The sequence below is a fragment of the Falco cherrug genome, chromosome 1, assembly GCF_023634085.1.
Source record: "Falco cherrug isolate bFalChe1 chromosome 1, bFalChe1.pri, whole genome shotgun sequence".
NCBI classification, from domain to species: Eukaryota; Metazoa; Chordata; class Aves; order Falconiformes; family Falconidae; genus Falco; species Falco cherrug.
The window spans coordinates 89,834,022-89,848,660 of NC_073697.1; the positions used below are offsets into that span (position 1 = coordinate 89,834,022).

Here is a 14,639-nt window from a genome sequence, read left to right on the forward strand (position 1 = left end):
CCTCAGTGAGGCCAAAAAACACACCCCAAAACCAACCAACCAAATAATAAATATTAAAAAAAAGCAAAACCAAACCCCAACCCCCCAAAAAAAAACAGTCTCAAAGCATCCATCATTGACTAGATGGAGTCAGATCACTGTCAAGGGATAGTTAATGACTGACACAGTATTGCATTAAGTGAAGATTTTGGAGCTCCAGAAGATACAAACCAGTAATGACATCAAGCAATGCACTGAACCACTAGAAAAAACAAACCATCCCAGCTGATTTTCCAGACATGATTGCATTGTTGAAGAGATTGCATCTCTGTGATTTTGTACGGTAATTGAGCTCAGCAATGAAAGAAACACTTAGGAGATAACAAATATAAGAGATCAGGATTCCCAGTTTGGTTTGGTTTTCCCTGCAGAACATGTTGCTGAGTCATTTTGCAGCTGTAAACACTAACACATCTGCACTGAACCCCAGCACCTAGCCTAGACAACATAATTTGCTGCAGCAGAGTGAAACATCTTTTCCACTCATTCAGACCCAGTAAACACAAAGACCGTGGCTATGCTGCCCACTCAGTGCAGCACGTGGTACAAGTGGAGCATATATTCGTCATTCTTGTGACACAGATTTGGGAGATGAACAAATACGTAGAACATCATAAGGTCCAAATATTACATAATTGGACAAATAACTCCTTGCATACCCACACATACTCATAATCTCCACCAAATGCTACATTTGCGTCTTTGCCAACAGAATTAGCACAATTGCCAAAGTGAAAATTGTCCAATAATAAAAAAAAAGACACTGAGTTCCTAGAACTCTATTCATCATATTTCATGAAGCTGCTCTAATTTACGTCATAAGAAAATACAAGTAATAAGAAGGATGTTTAAATCATCTTTTGTCCAATCTGGGGGAAAAATGGCAGAGAGTCGAGTATTTTCAGTTTGATACACAGATTTATTAAATATCTTTATTTTCTCAGCAGCTCAAATCTGAAAGGTCCTGATATAACCAGTTTTCCAGATGCTGTTGTTTCTGTAATGACTGAATTAACATCTTAAGAAACTGTAACTTATACCTGTCCATAGGTTTTCTTTCTCCATTTAAAATAGCTGCAGTGTGAAATTTAAAGCATTATGGAAGATGTACCACTTTTTTTTTTTTTATGCCACCATAGCATCTAATGCTGGATTTGAATCTTAGAAGTATGGAGTTATAAGCTGCTGACAGATTTCTAGAGAAGCAGTCTTTCTGTTGTCCCACTGATTCCTTTGTTAATTCTTTCATTTCAGTGCTTACAGTAATTTTGAAGGACCATAAATTTGTACGGTTTCATGCAAGCAAAAGATGTACAGCACTGATTTATCTTTAGAGAAATATCACTAACTAGATACTCAGAACTGAACATTAAAATTCAGTGAAATACTGGAAAAATTAGAGGGAAATAAAATGAGTGTATTTCACTTCTTTTGTACTTTTTCAGTTTAAAACTAATTATCATATTCAATCACAGTAATACAATTTCACTAATACTGACCAAATACTTTTTACAGCAATTTCTTGCAATGTCATTTGTCAGCAGGAATGACTTATAACAGGAATATCTTCTGGCATCAGCCATTGTTGCCCAAAGGGCAGAGGAGCACTGTAAAGCTGCTTTACTTTGATGAAATTCAGTGGTACCCAGAGCTAATCTCTCCCCACTAAACAATGATTGTAATTTCTAAAGAACTAAATGCACAAGGTTATGTCAAAGGGTATTTGAAAAGGCAAAACTAGGGCAATAGTTTTTTGATCCAGCCAGCACACCAAGTCACAGCAGCATGTCCAAAGAGCAGGTTCTACTGTAAGCATTCAGTAATGACATCTTCATACAAGTACCTTAGGGCTTAGCATGGATGTGTCTGCTTTGGAGAACTCCATCTATCCCCATCCCTCTAAATCCACACACACTTGCAAGTCTTTTCACCAAATGGCAAAACCATTTCTCTACCATTACAGCTTTTATTAAGTAGCAGAGCAAATTGCTCCCAGCACCTAGTGATCAAATTTTTTACTTATCCAGTAAAAGCAGATAGAGTGACTGAATTTAGCAGCAGCATCAAATCTAATCTTACCAGCTCAGAGTTCCTACCACAGATAGGGATGAGCAAGTTCATGACTGAGAATGTGTATGGTTCCAGAATCACGTTACATTACTACAAACAAACAAACAAAAGAAGTTAGAAAAAAATTAAGAAGTCATTACTCTTAGCAACAAAGTAGAACTGCAATGTAGACAATATTCATGAAGATCAAACCAGAGAAGGATTCCCCATCCTCTCTGGAAGGTAAAAATACTATATTTAATGTATTCCATGCCACACACCTATGTAGCCACTCTTTCTTACTCAATAGAGTAGAAAAGAATAGCATTCTTATCTGGTAACATTTTCAAAATATTAGACAGCTGGGATAAACCAACAAAGTTCCTACCTAGACTTCTCCTAGGCTTGGAAATATTTAAACACTGGGCTCTGATTCTCAAGTGGAAAAATAGAAATAACACAGATTTTTTTCCTGGATGGAGAAACCACAGTGGAAACTATGCAGTCTGCATTTGTGTACTTCCATACCTGTTATTTAAAAAGATTTATTTTGGAACAGTTTTAAAGTATTTGGAATGCATAAAAGTAAGTCAGAGTTATTTTATTACTATGATCTTAAAAAGCAAAAACATATGGATAGCACTCTTCATTCTGAACTGCCATTTTTTTTCTGGCCCCATGAAAACGCAACTTTGTTATTTAAGATTTCTAGAGAATTATCAAAGAACAACCTACTAAAATTGCAAATTTTATACTTTTGACTACAAGTGTTTCTGGCAGACAGCTGAGCACATGGCACTGGCAATGTCTTCTTGCATGAAGACAAGGATGTTATGTTTCCACCACACAGTGAAAGACTTACGTAACAATTGTACCATCCTGCATGAGAGAGCCTGCAGTAGCAAGAGAACTCTCAGAAAGAAAGTTTGGATAAGTTTTTCCTCCCTCGTTTCCAAAAAGAAAACTTTCTATTTCTGGTTTGAGAGCCACTGTTGTTGCAGGCACTCTGTGCTGGACTACAGAGAAGCATGGTGCTTGCAGAAACAGTCGACAGTTAGCAGCAGTTCAGGCTGACTTGAGCATTGCCTTCTGAGATTTCCATCGTTTTCTTTTCCAGTTCTGTAGAAACAAAGAAGTTCTAAAATCAATTCACAAGAAATTATACCATCCAATACAAGGGTAACAAAAGCAAAATGCAGCCCTAGTCACCCCTATACGCTAGAACTCGGGTAGATGATGACATGAATATGCTTGCAGCTGTTCGAAATGGGCTTTTAATGCTTGAAAAGCCTCCCCAGTTCTTCAGACTGTAAACAAGGAAAATACACAAAAACCGCAAAACTTAACATACCGATGAGGTCCCCTGCCCCAATCTGGGTCATGTGCCCAGCAGTTTTCTCCAGCTCCTTTATCATGGACTGTTCAAAGGCCAAGGCAGCAACTCGGGAGAAGAACTCTTTGACATTTTCCCCTAGGAAACAGGACAGAAATTATGTGGTTTTACAACTGCACATCGACACATGATCAAGCATAACAAGCACATCTATGAATAGATCACTCCTCAATACTGGGACAGAACAGGCCTCTCCAGCAATCTGTCCTCCATTCTGATCATTGCAGAGAGAATTTCTCATTTTCTTAGTCTGGAATACTGTATCCTGTACCATACTCCTAGTTTTAGTCAGCAACACAGAGAATTCAGTTGGTGCTATAATCTTTTCTTCATTGCTAATGTTGAGTAGCAGTGCACACGTGTAGTTATGTAACTACCTATGAATTAAACATGCTTAGACATTGCACAGCAGCTCAAGTACTCCTTTCAGTAAACATGACAGTGCAAGCACACATACAAATGCTCAAATAAAATCAATCATTAATAAACCTGAAGTTTCCAATAGCAACAAAATGCAAGAACAACAGAAAAATCTGTATGGGAATGGTGGGACCAGGAACCTTAACTTCCTTCCACCTTAACATAAGCCTTTGTAGTTATGCTATTTTTACATCCTTTGCAGTAACTTACCTGTTTTGGCTGAAACCGACCAGTATTCTGCCTGCATCTCATTTGCAAAGCGGATGGCATCTAGCTCTGTCCTTTCACACACAGCATCTGACTGAATAAAAAATGTGGCATAACTTTAACATAAGACATGTATCTGGGCTGGTAATAACATAAAGGTACTGCTAGCACCTATACTGTGATGCTTCCAGTTATCACAGTGGCCTTTCTGACCTTGCCTTAGAACTTTTGCAATCAGATACAATTGCAAGAATATTCAAGTACTTTGTACTGCTTTTAAAATGGAAGTCTCCATTCACCCACAGCATTGAAACAAATAAAAAAAAAAAGTGTTAACAAGTGTGACCGTTGCATGTAACTATATAATGTTGTAGGGAGCTATAAAGACAACAGTCCAGTTACTGGTCTTTAAATTCTTGTCACTCCATCATTCTCAGCAGAAAAGCTGCAACACTTCAGATCTGCATCCTCAAATGTCTGGCCCATTTAGCTTTTACTGCAACTCAGAAAAAGCAGCATATGCAACACAAAGTACTAGAAAAAACCTGACAGACATGCAGTTTTCTGGGACTTTTTTTCAGTGAAGGGTAAGAAACAAGCTGCATAACTGATACTGTGGCAGCCAGGAGGGGTGGAAAATAAAAAAAGAGAATCAACTAAGCATCACAAGAAGCAAGTTTGTTTTGAAATTTTCAAGAATTAAGTATTGACAGCTACAGGAAGACAAACACAAGACTCAGAGTGGTATAGGTTGAGTGCATTATATCCCGTTCTTCCAAAAATTGTGTCATATTCAGTTAAGTAAGAATTGTTCCCTGTTCCTGAATAATGAACACACTGTCCCTAAAAAAAAACCAAAACCCAAGAAAAACTTCAAGATCATTAAGTACTCTATTCTTTTGTGCACCCTCTCTCACTTCTCAGTTGTTTGTATGCGATTGAAAAATGTCATGCAAGGAATGGAGACACAGAGATTTCACTAACTACCCATTTTTTCAGAAAGCAACTTCTTAAATTGGTTCCAAGTGTGCTGTTCTATAGACCTCTAATGATCTCTCTGTTTAGGTTTTTCCCTCAAGGTCTTCATCTCAACATTGTGTACAACTTTTAAGGGAGATCACTGGAGGAACTAGGGGAAATCTGATTTCCTTATCTGCATACAGTTTGCTTACCACCAAATCTTTTTTTGTTCCAACTAGAAAGATGAAGCTGGAATCTGGCTCATTCTCCTTCAGTGCATCTTCTAGCCACTGTCTGAAATAAATAAAAAGAAATCATACAATCAGTCAGAGGGAGTGAGGGATATAGGAGAAAGTGACAGATAACAGGGTCACATGAAAAGTGAGAGGATAAACTTATGTGAAGATATCAAAAGCCTTTTCTTCTAGGCAGAAAAACCCCAGGAGTTATTCCAACTCCTCTGAATACATGCCTTCCACTAATGAAAAGTTCAAACATACCCACTGTAGAGTGCAAATTCAACAATGACTTTACCACCCAGAGAGGGTATTTTTCCTTGTAAGGGAGGGGGCAAAGTTTTGATTGAGATAAGGAATAAGAAAACAAGAAGCAGAGGAAAAGACATGAACAACATAGAAGATTAGACACAAACAGGAACAAAGAAGAGTGAAATAATATAGTCAGCATTATAAAACAGCTCCCTGTGAAGGCTGCATGATTCTTGTCTTATAAGCTTTTGTATTTTTGTTACTCTGGCAATCAAGTTCCTTTTGAGTCATCCAACACGTCAAGGAGGGAAGGGAGTGTGTATGTGTGTGGGAGATCAGGTTCATAGGCTTCAATTATTTCCAGCCAAGCAAAGACACTAATATATATATTATTTTACAAAGTCCTATGTAAATGAGCTAAGTACCACAGCAGCAGTCTAATACACATTGCAATAAGACAGTATACATTGTAAAAAAACATGTACCTGCATTACAGTCACAACAGTATGTTAGGAATACATATACTCTGAGCTGGCAACAACAATGTGGATCATAGATTCATGTAGGGTTTTTTCAGGCTGTGCTAAAAGCAGATCAAGTTTACTCATAGCAATTAGCGTGCTGTTGTAACCAAAACATCACATGTATCTGAACCAGTAAGTTCAGCTATACTATGCATACTCTGAGGTTTTAATTTTCTCTCCTCTCTTTGACAGCTTATCTCCCAACAGAATCATCACAGAAATTAGAGAAAGAAAACAATTCCAGGCTAGCAGCACATCTAGAAAATGAGAGGCTTTTGAGACATTATGCACAAGATGCATCTCAATCTCACCATCCACATCAGGTTCCAGCCTGTTATTCTGTTTAGAGGAAATGGAGAGGGGGAAAAAAAAGGATGCTTTTGGGGTGCACTTCATCTCTTCCTGCATGTCTAGTTGTGGAAGGATCAAGTTCTTACTGAAGCACCTTTTTCTCTCCACTGATTATAAAGGAAGTCAAGGGTAAGTATTTCAAATTTACACTCTGCATTTTCTTCAGAAAAATCCCACCCTATGTAATCCAAAGAAGTGACAGTCATTCTTCATTTCTTAGCTCAACAGAAGATACACTCACGATCCATCAAGTTCTCAGCAGCTACAGGCTATCCATGGGAATTATACCTGCTGTAAAAGCTGTAAAGGCTAAGCCAAAATACAGAAACTTACTTGGTGTGATCCAAAGTCTGGATATCAGCCAGATCAAACACTGTTATTATAACTGCAACAAAAGACAAGAACAGAAAAAAAGTAATTAAAAAGTGTATCAGAAGTCTCTCCAATTTACCTTGTTGAACAGAGAGAATGCTTACATATAAAGAGCAAGAGCAGATTTAAGACGGATGAGATGGAGAAGGGAAAAGAATAAGCAAATGCGTAGTCTTCCAGCACCCAGTAAGACTGGAGTTCTCAGTCTTCAACCTAATTTAGTCTTTACCTGTAGTCTGCAGTCTATAGCTCTATTACTCCTTTTATTTTGTGACCAATTACTGCAGAAATTGTCTCTTACCATGTGGAACACCAGACGTATACACTTCTAATTTCAGCAATAATCTTACCCAAACTCTTTTCCCCCTAGACAGAAGTGCCAATTTTTACCACCGTATTATCAGAACATTCAGAATTTGCAGGTGTGATAACATACCAATTCATGATCATTTTAGTCCCTTATTCTCTCCAGAAACGACAATCCGTTCTACCACACTGTGTCTACAGGTACCTTTCCATGGAGCACATATGCATACATGTTTCCATATAAAGTACAAGCTCCTGTCACAGCCAGGATCAAATTAATATTGTTCTCACCCTCTGCTCCTCGGTAGTAAGCAGATGCAATGCACTTGAACTTTTCCTGACCTGCTGTGTCCCATCTGTGCAATGGGGGGGGAAGAAAAAAAAAAAAAAGAAATTTCAGGTTAATGAAAGCCAGTGTAACCTGAGTAAACACACTAATGAAGCAGCAGACTGGTACAGGTTGGAGAAGAATGTGATACCAGAGAAGTTGTTACCATCTGGAACATGTTATTCATTAACTACTGATAGAAACACAGTAAAGTTCTAATATTTAATGAAGACATTTGAACTCTGGTTTTATCTTTTTATTTTTTTTTTTTTAAATGCTGGTCATTTGGAATCTCAATTCAAATATTTGTATTCTGTGTGGTAATACCCTTTTCTTAAAACATGTTTTCCTCATCTATGTCATTTTGATGTGTTTCTAGGGCAATCTAATTTTGAAAAAATTCTGTGCTAGTACTAGCTAAATCATATATCTGCCCATATTAGAGTCTGGCAACTGCTAGATATGATATCTGTCTATACACTACAAACTAGAGACCTACAGCTCAGTGTACCATGTACTAATGACACCATTAAAGAAAAATCAAGAATGTGCTTCTTATTAACGAACATGATATGCAGTCCTCTCAGCTACTGACAGAACTACAGAGGTTTGGGCTTTTGTTATAGCTTAGTACTGCCAGTCACGGATACTTGCAAATTTATCTTCTATGGAAGTCTCTCAGCAAGAGGGGGCACTATTGCTTATCATATGGAAATGTTCTACTCTGCCACTGAAGATCCTGCAGATAATGCAACCTGACATCTAGTAGCTCATGAACCTTATTTCTTCAGCTTGCAAAATACTGATGCATCAGTCTAGATTTTTAGAAGGATCCAAATCCCAAAAGGATAGCACCTGGCAGAATTTTCAAACACACAATGGTACTGAAATCAGTGGGAAATGGATTTCCAAGTATTCTTCAGTAAATCCCACTAGCCATCTATTTATATCAATGATCCCTCAGAAAAAAATGTGTTCCCAAGTGAAAAGGCTTTTAAGATTCAGGCACTGAAATACTTCAAGCAAAGCATCTTATTTCTGCTGTAGGTCACACTACAGCACAGATGAATCAGTAACGCCCTCTACAGAACAATATAGCTAGCCACTGAAAATAACGAAGTTATTTGTTACAAAGTAACAAAGAACCAAAGCTTGCAAGAGAAGGTCAGTATTCCCACTGGTCTAATAAACAGAGCTGAAAATCAAAGATTTTTAGGTTCACATTTTAATAAAAAACACCCCAGTCTTTCTACAATTTGGGGAAAATCAATTAGTCCCTAATTAAGAGATGCTGAAATCACTGGACACCTTACCATTAATTTCAACGGCTGCAGGGATAAAACTCACAGTAAGGTCAAGTTCAGTGCTCATTGTGCCTGCTAAACTCAAATGACACAACGGTGTAACAGGAGAACTGGACAAAGTCTGTGCCAAAAGCTTCCACTTCTCTTTCAAGAAACTTGCGTAAAAAAGGCAGAACTCCACTGAAATGGCACAAGACATCCAAGATGAATTTTCATTGACAAACTTAGAACATTTTTTAGGCATGAGAAATCCAAGAGTAAAAATTTTACTAAAACTGCAAGTCCACATAGAGAACCTGTTTTTCAGATCGCATTATTCTTTGTGCAATTTTATTATTTAAAAAAAAAATATTATTCCACTAAAGCCTGCAGCAATTCAAGCTCTGCTGAGACTGTACTATGTGCAATGCTTAACCATGCTGTTTCAACTTACATCTGGAGATTATATGGTATTCCGATTATTTCAAAACGTTCAATTTCAAAATCCACTCCAATGGTTGCTTTGTAGTCTCGGTCAAAATTATCTTTACAAAATCTGTAATTAAAAAAAGAAAAAGAGGATGAAATGCTACTGACACCCAGTTAAAAACAACTGCAAAACTAACACTATCTAGGAAGAAAAGAATTAACTAACTGTGGAGTGGCCATATATTGCAGAAGTATATATAAAACCACCAAGAAACTAATTTAAAGAAGGAGGTACTGGATAAACTAGAAAGCATATACACCCAGTAAGCTCTCAGGATCAGATGAGAATCAGAATAAAATATCTCTGTACTGTCAAGGAAGATACAGTATCTTACAGTTTTATTTACAAGGGAATATATTTGGGGTCATAAATAATGATCCAAATGATTAATCATTGAAATCAAAAACTTTCTGTATCTACTTTAGAATGTGGAAGAAATAATAATAATAAAACACAAACATAGGAAGTTGTCACAGTGATCATAAGCTACAGAAATTCAATGATCTGTCCACTGGACTCAGATACAAAAAGCACAAGAGCTGTTTTTCCATATCCAGTAAAGAATCAAATAGCTATTCTTTAAGGCATTCTGCATTTTATCTGTCTATACTTTATAACCTATGGGAAAACCTGAGCTTCCTCTACAGACTTGCAGCTGTAGAAATGAGTACAGGTACCCACACAAGGATGACTTAAAAATGTTTCCATGAACAACACTACAAGTAATGAGAAAACATGAAACCAAGACTCAGACACTGGAAAGATTTATATTTTTTTTGATCTGCTGATTGTACCAGCCTTTAGACTAGATTTCTTAAGGAAACACTGTATCATATTTGACTGGATTAAAACAGTTCAGAATATAACAAATACTTATTGAAGTGCCAGAGCATGACTTTCTGTGTTGGTATATTAAGCTTGTCTCATACTGTAGACTCTGTTTTGTCTTTCATTTAATAACAAAATCATGGTTCAAAACAGAACCATGAAGTACCATACTGAATGGACAGGAATGGAAACATTATAACATTCACTTGAGAAACAGCAGAATCAAACAGTTTGCTGAGCTATACTGTACCTGTTGATAAGGCTGGTTTTCCCAACATACAGGTCTCCTACCATAACCACTTTGGATATTTTCAGCCTGTTATAAATATTTGAAAACATTACATGTTTTTAGTAGCAATTTCAACATTCTCTCTCTAAACATTCTGATTTAGATCCTTAAATTGTAAGTGATGAGCACATGTACCTGTGACTCCGGTTTACCTAAACGCCACTGGGCTGCAGGACCAGAGTCTTAAATTGTAAGAAAGAAAAAGAAGGTCACCAAAAATCCCAAACCCCCCTGGAGCAGAAATAGTCCATTTCTTACTCTGCATCTTTTTTCTTAAATATAATCCAGTGGGACATAAATTCTTTTCTATTAAAATTGCTTTCACTACAAGTACATACATTTGGCAGCTTGCACACAAGACCACAGACTATCTGCATCCTTTTAATTTAAATTAATCACAAGTTTCTCATTAATAGTACAAATCAAGTCCTAAGTGTAGAAACAAGGAATCACTGATAATAAAAGAACCCACTGCAGAATCTGTCTCTGGAAAAAGTCCCACATGGTTAGAGCCAATAAATTTTCTGGCTATCTAGAATAATATTAATCTGAAGCTGGCTTCATGCAAATAATCCACTTTGCTCTGGGTTCCCCCACAGAATACAGCAGATGGGCTTTAGGTGACTCAGCCTGCATTCTTAAAATTGAAATGTGGTGTATCTTTTAGGAGATACAGGTGGCTAAGTGAGTGTAAATGTATTTGTTGAGCTAAACTTGGATTGACTTCTCCCGTGCACATGCTACAAAAATGGCTTAAGAGATTTAATGTTCTTTTGTATCAAGGACTGGCTTTTTAAACAAAGGAATTAATCTTCTATTGGATACTATTTCTGTTTGTATCAGGCTTCCAAGTTATCTATTCTAAATAGTCCAAATCTTGACTGGTAAGCTGCATAACTAATATTTCCAAAAAAAGAAGGCATTTTGTGTGCCAGTCAATGCTAACCGGGTGGCCACAGGCCCCTAAGCTGCTGACATATGTCTGCCTGGTTAATTGTTACTGATAAAATACTGAATAAAATCAAGGACCTTAAGGAAAAAGCAAAAAAGTGATGGTTTAGAGGTATGTGTTCCATTAATTCACATTGTGGAAAAAAACCTCCCTAGATCAGACAGTTTAACACATTGATGGAATATCAAGAGTGTCTTAAATACAGCCATTAGCTACTGAATTTTGCAGAGTATCTTTCCAAATGACAAAGAAAGATTCCATTACTTGGGATAATGGAAAAGGAAGGTAATGGTTATTCCCATCAAGCTTTAAAATTATTGCACAAATGACTCAGTTGTCTATGCCTCCCACCCCCATTCCAAAAAATGACCAAGTAATAACCATATCTAGAGAGCAGTGAAAGTGGTTTAATTTTATTCACAAAGCCAAAATGTACAGATTTTTAACTATACTCTGTCACCAGAATAAATGAACTGGAAAGTTGCTTTACTCTGGAAATAAATAAAAAAATATATATATCTTGGTTATGGAGGGATAAAATGCCTCAATTCATTAAAGCACATGTTGCTAGCAAAATTGTCCAGAAACTTGTAATAAATTTATGTGAAACTAAGACAGTGACTGTGCTTCTAAAAACCAATAAACTCACTTGTGTCTCTAATCGAGACATATTTTGGCTTTTTTTGTTGTTGTTTTGTTTTGGTTTTTTTTTAGCAAGACTCCCTAGTGAAATGAATAAAAAGTTGTGTTTAAAGATGGATATCATGATGGATATCATGACAAGTCTCATGGTAATCATCAACTCTAGATTTGAAAGAATAGTGAGCTAATCGTCAGTATTCATAGAAGCTTCACTTTATGAAAGATCCTTCACAGTGGAACACAGAAGCATTTATTACTAAAACATACAGCTATTTATTTTAACTGAATAGTGATGATTTCTAACACAGTTTAGCCTTCTTCCATGCTTCAGGAATTAAATCATTACTTGTAACAGTTCTGAGAGAGAGATGATGTAGAAAAAACCCCAGCCAACGTAAATATTATTATTAGGGCATAAACCAGTTAATTTGGATTTTTCGGTGTCATATATTTACCAGAAATTTCTTCCAGTTTTATGGAAACATTTAAGAGAACTTCTCAGCATGTATACCTCTAAAAGACTAAAGCTAGATTCTTATGTGTTTCAAGCAAATTAGAACTGCTCTATGTTTATATCCCCACAAAGCCTTTATTAACTGCTCATTTGGAACACAAAAAGAGAATAGAGCAGGGCTAGATCTGCCCTATTCCTTATAGCTGCTCTATAATTCGGTTGCCATACTGACTTGCATGAGCAAAATTAAACTCTAATTTTAAACAGTCAATTAATCTTTGAACTAAGAGTTTAGTTCCAAGTTGCTAAACAACTATTTGTTGCTAAACAGCTCTGCTATTTTTTCAATGCTACTTATGCCAGCAGAAAACGTATCTTTGAAACTTATAGGAAGAAGAGGCACTTCATTCATTTAGTGTCAAACAGGTCAGAGAACTGCCATGTGCACGGGCTTAGCTGCCTTGAAACATGGTGGAGTGAGGAAGATGAGGAAAAGCCTATGAAGGAAGGAGGCTATAAAGAGCTCAAAATACTTTCTTTGTTGCATACTTGGTTAATTATAACCTTACCCAACTGTTCCAGTGCTCTGCTGACAAGCAGTCCTGACCTGTGCATGAAAGTGCTCTTTGAACTGCAGACAGGCCTCAGGTGTGTACCACTGAAAACAGGAGAGAACAGCTACTGTGATATACTAAGCAATGTCTACTTTGCAAGAAGTCAAATCAGCAAGGAAAAAATAGATAAGAAGGTTAATTCAAAGAGTTTGTCAAGCACAGAGATACCGTGGCATAAGAAAAGGGACAGCCTGGGTTAGAAGGCAGTAAGCCTTCCCCACAGTAAGGTTTGTAAAAACTCCTTTGGACAGTGCCATCACTTGACTACCTTTCCGAGTGTCAGCACTCAAACACCAGCTAAACTTCCAAAGTCAAATACATCTGCTCATCATTCTGTACAACAGCAAGTACCTTAAATTATCCCAGTAACGTAAAACACATTTTTTTTGTTTTATATATAATAATATATTATATAAAAATGTAATTTATTTATTTTTTTATATATATAAAAAGATAAATAAAAACACAAGACAAACACAGACGGGAGCATACCACCAGCAAGTCATTATTACTATGAAGTCTTTTAGATCTTTTATGCGTGAAGCACTGTTTTTATTAGTAGTTTTTAATTAGGCATTAGTTAAAAATGAGAAAAACTCATTTTACTCTGTATTTGCTTAAAATACTGTAGTAGTTTTCATAAAATTAAAAGCAAAATACGTGCCTGAGATCAAGCATGAAAAAAATGCCAACTTTTTAAAAGGATCCTTTGAACAATTGAAAAAACAGAATGCTAATTCCTTGTTCTTCCCCTGTCCTTAACTCCTCTGTTATACTTCAAATACAAAACTCTTCAGGGACACCAACGATATTTTCTGTCTGTGTGTCTACAGTGCCTACTACATTTGATCTACTGTATGACTAATGTTACTATACAAACAGAAAATTAAAATTGCCTTAAATTCTTCAACCAAAACCTCCAAATAGATCTAATTAGACTTTTTGCATATTTAATATCAGCTATGATTCTTATTTCCCCTTGGTGCAGGAACTCTTTAAGCATGTAATTATTAATGTTTGGCTGAAATAACAAGATGGATATTATAAGGTAACAATTCTGTGGCAAAAGTCACTTTCCATAAAGGTTGGAAAGGAAGAAATTAAAAAGGAAGAAATTAGGATTATTATTAAAGATATCAGCATGAATGGGAACATGAAGTCACATTCATCTTTGAAAGAAATCCTTAAACAATCTGTAGTTTTAGCAGAGGACAACAACTGTACATTAAATTAAAATACCATTAGCACAAGGGAAATATAGTTCAATGTGGCAGGTGCTACATACTGTGACCAGAGGGATTAAAGAATGCTTACCTTTGGAAACTGAGAGATTATTCTGTCCCTACTCACTGGCGGAACCAAATGCATTAAGTTGGACTTCATCCTCTAAATTCAATTAAATTCTACCAGACAGGAAATATATAAAGAGAAACATAGTATGTAGGAATTGCCTCAATACAGGGAAAACATCATAAAAAAAATTAACAGTTCTTACAGAATCATTTTTTTCCCCCTATCAGTACAACTGGCAGGTTTTTTGACTTTGTGTTAAAGAAAACCTGTTTCTTACATGAATGGGACCACTTCAGTGCACATAGCTGTAGTAGCAAACAGTGTCTTTCTGAAACTACAAGACAGCAACTCTAATAC

The 14,639-nt window shown here is 36.4% G+C and overlaps 1 protein-coding gene across 1 annotated transcript; it reads right to left on the minus strand.

Moving 5' to 3' along the window:
- Window positions 1-1,450: 1,450 nt before the first annotated feature.
- RAB36 (RAB36, member RAS oncogene family) lies at window positions 1,451-14,393 on the minus strand. The gene is made up of 10 exons (XM_005445252.3): window positions 14,304-14,393; window positions 12,945-13,033; window positions 10,289-10,354; window positions 9,175-9,276; window positions 7,401-7,465; window positions 6,765-6,816; window positions 5,281-5,362; window positions 4,112-4,202; window positions 3,440-3,559; window positions 1,451-3,207 (listed from the first exon to the last, which is right to left on the minus strand). Exons 1-10 carry the CDS (start codon window positions 14,370-14,372, stop codon window positions 3,143-3,145), a joined length of 801 nt encoding a protein of 266 aa, XP_005445309.1. The 5' UTR covers window positions 14,373-14,393; the 3' UTR covers window positions 1,451-3,142.
- Window positions 14,394-14,639: the final 246 nt, after the last annotated feature.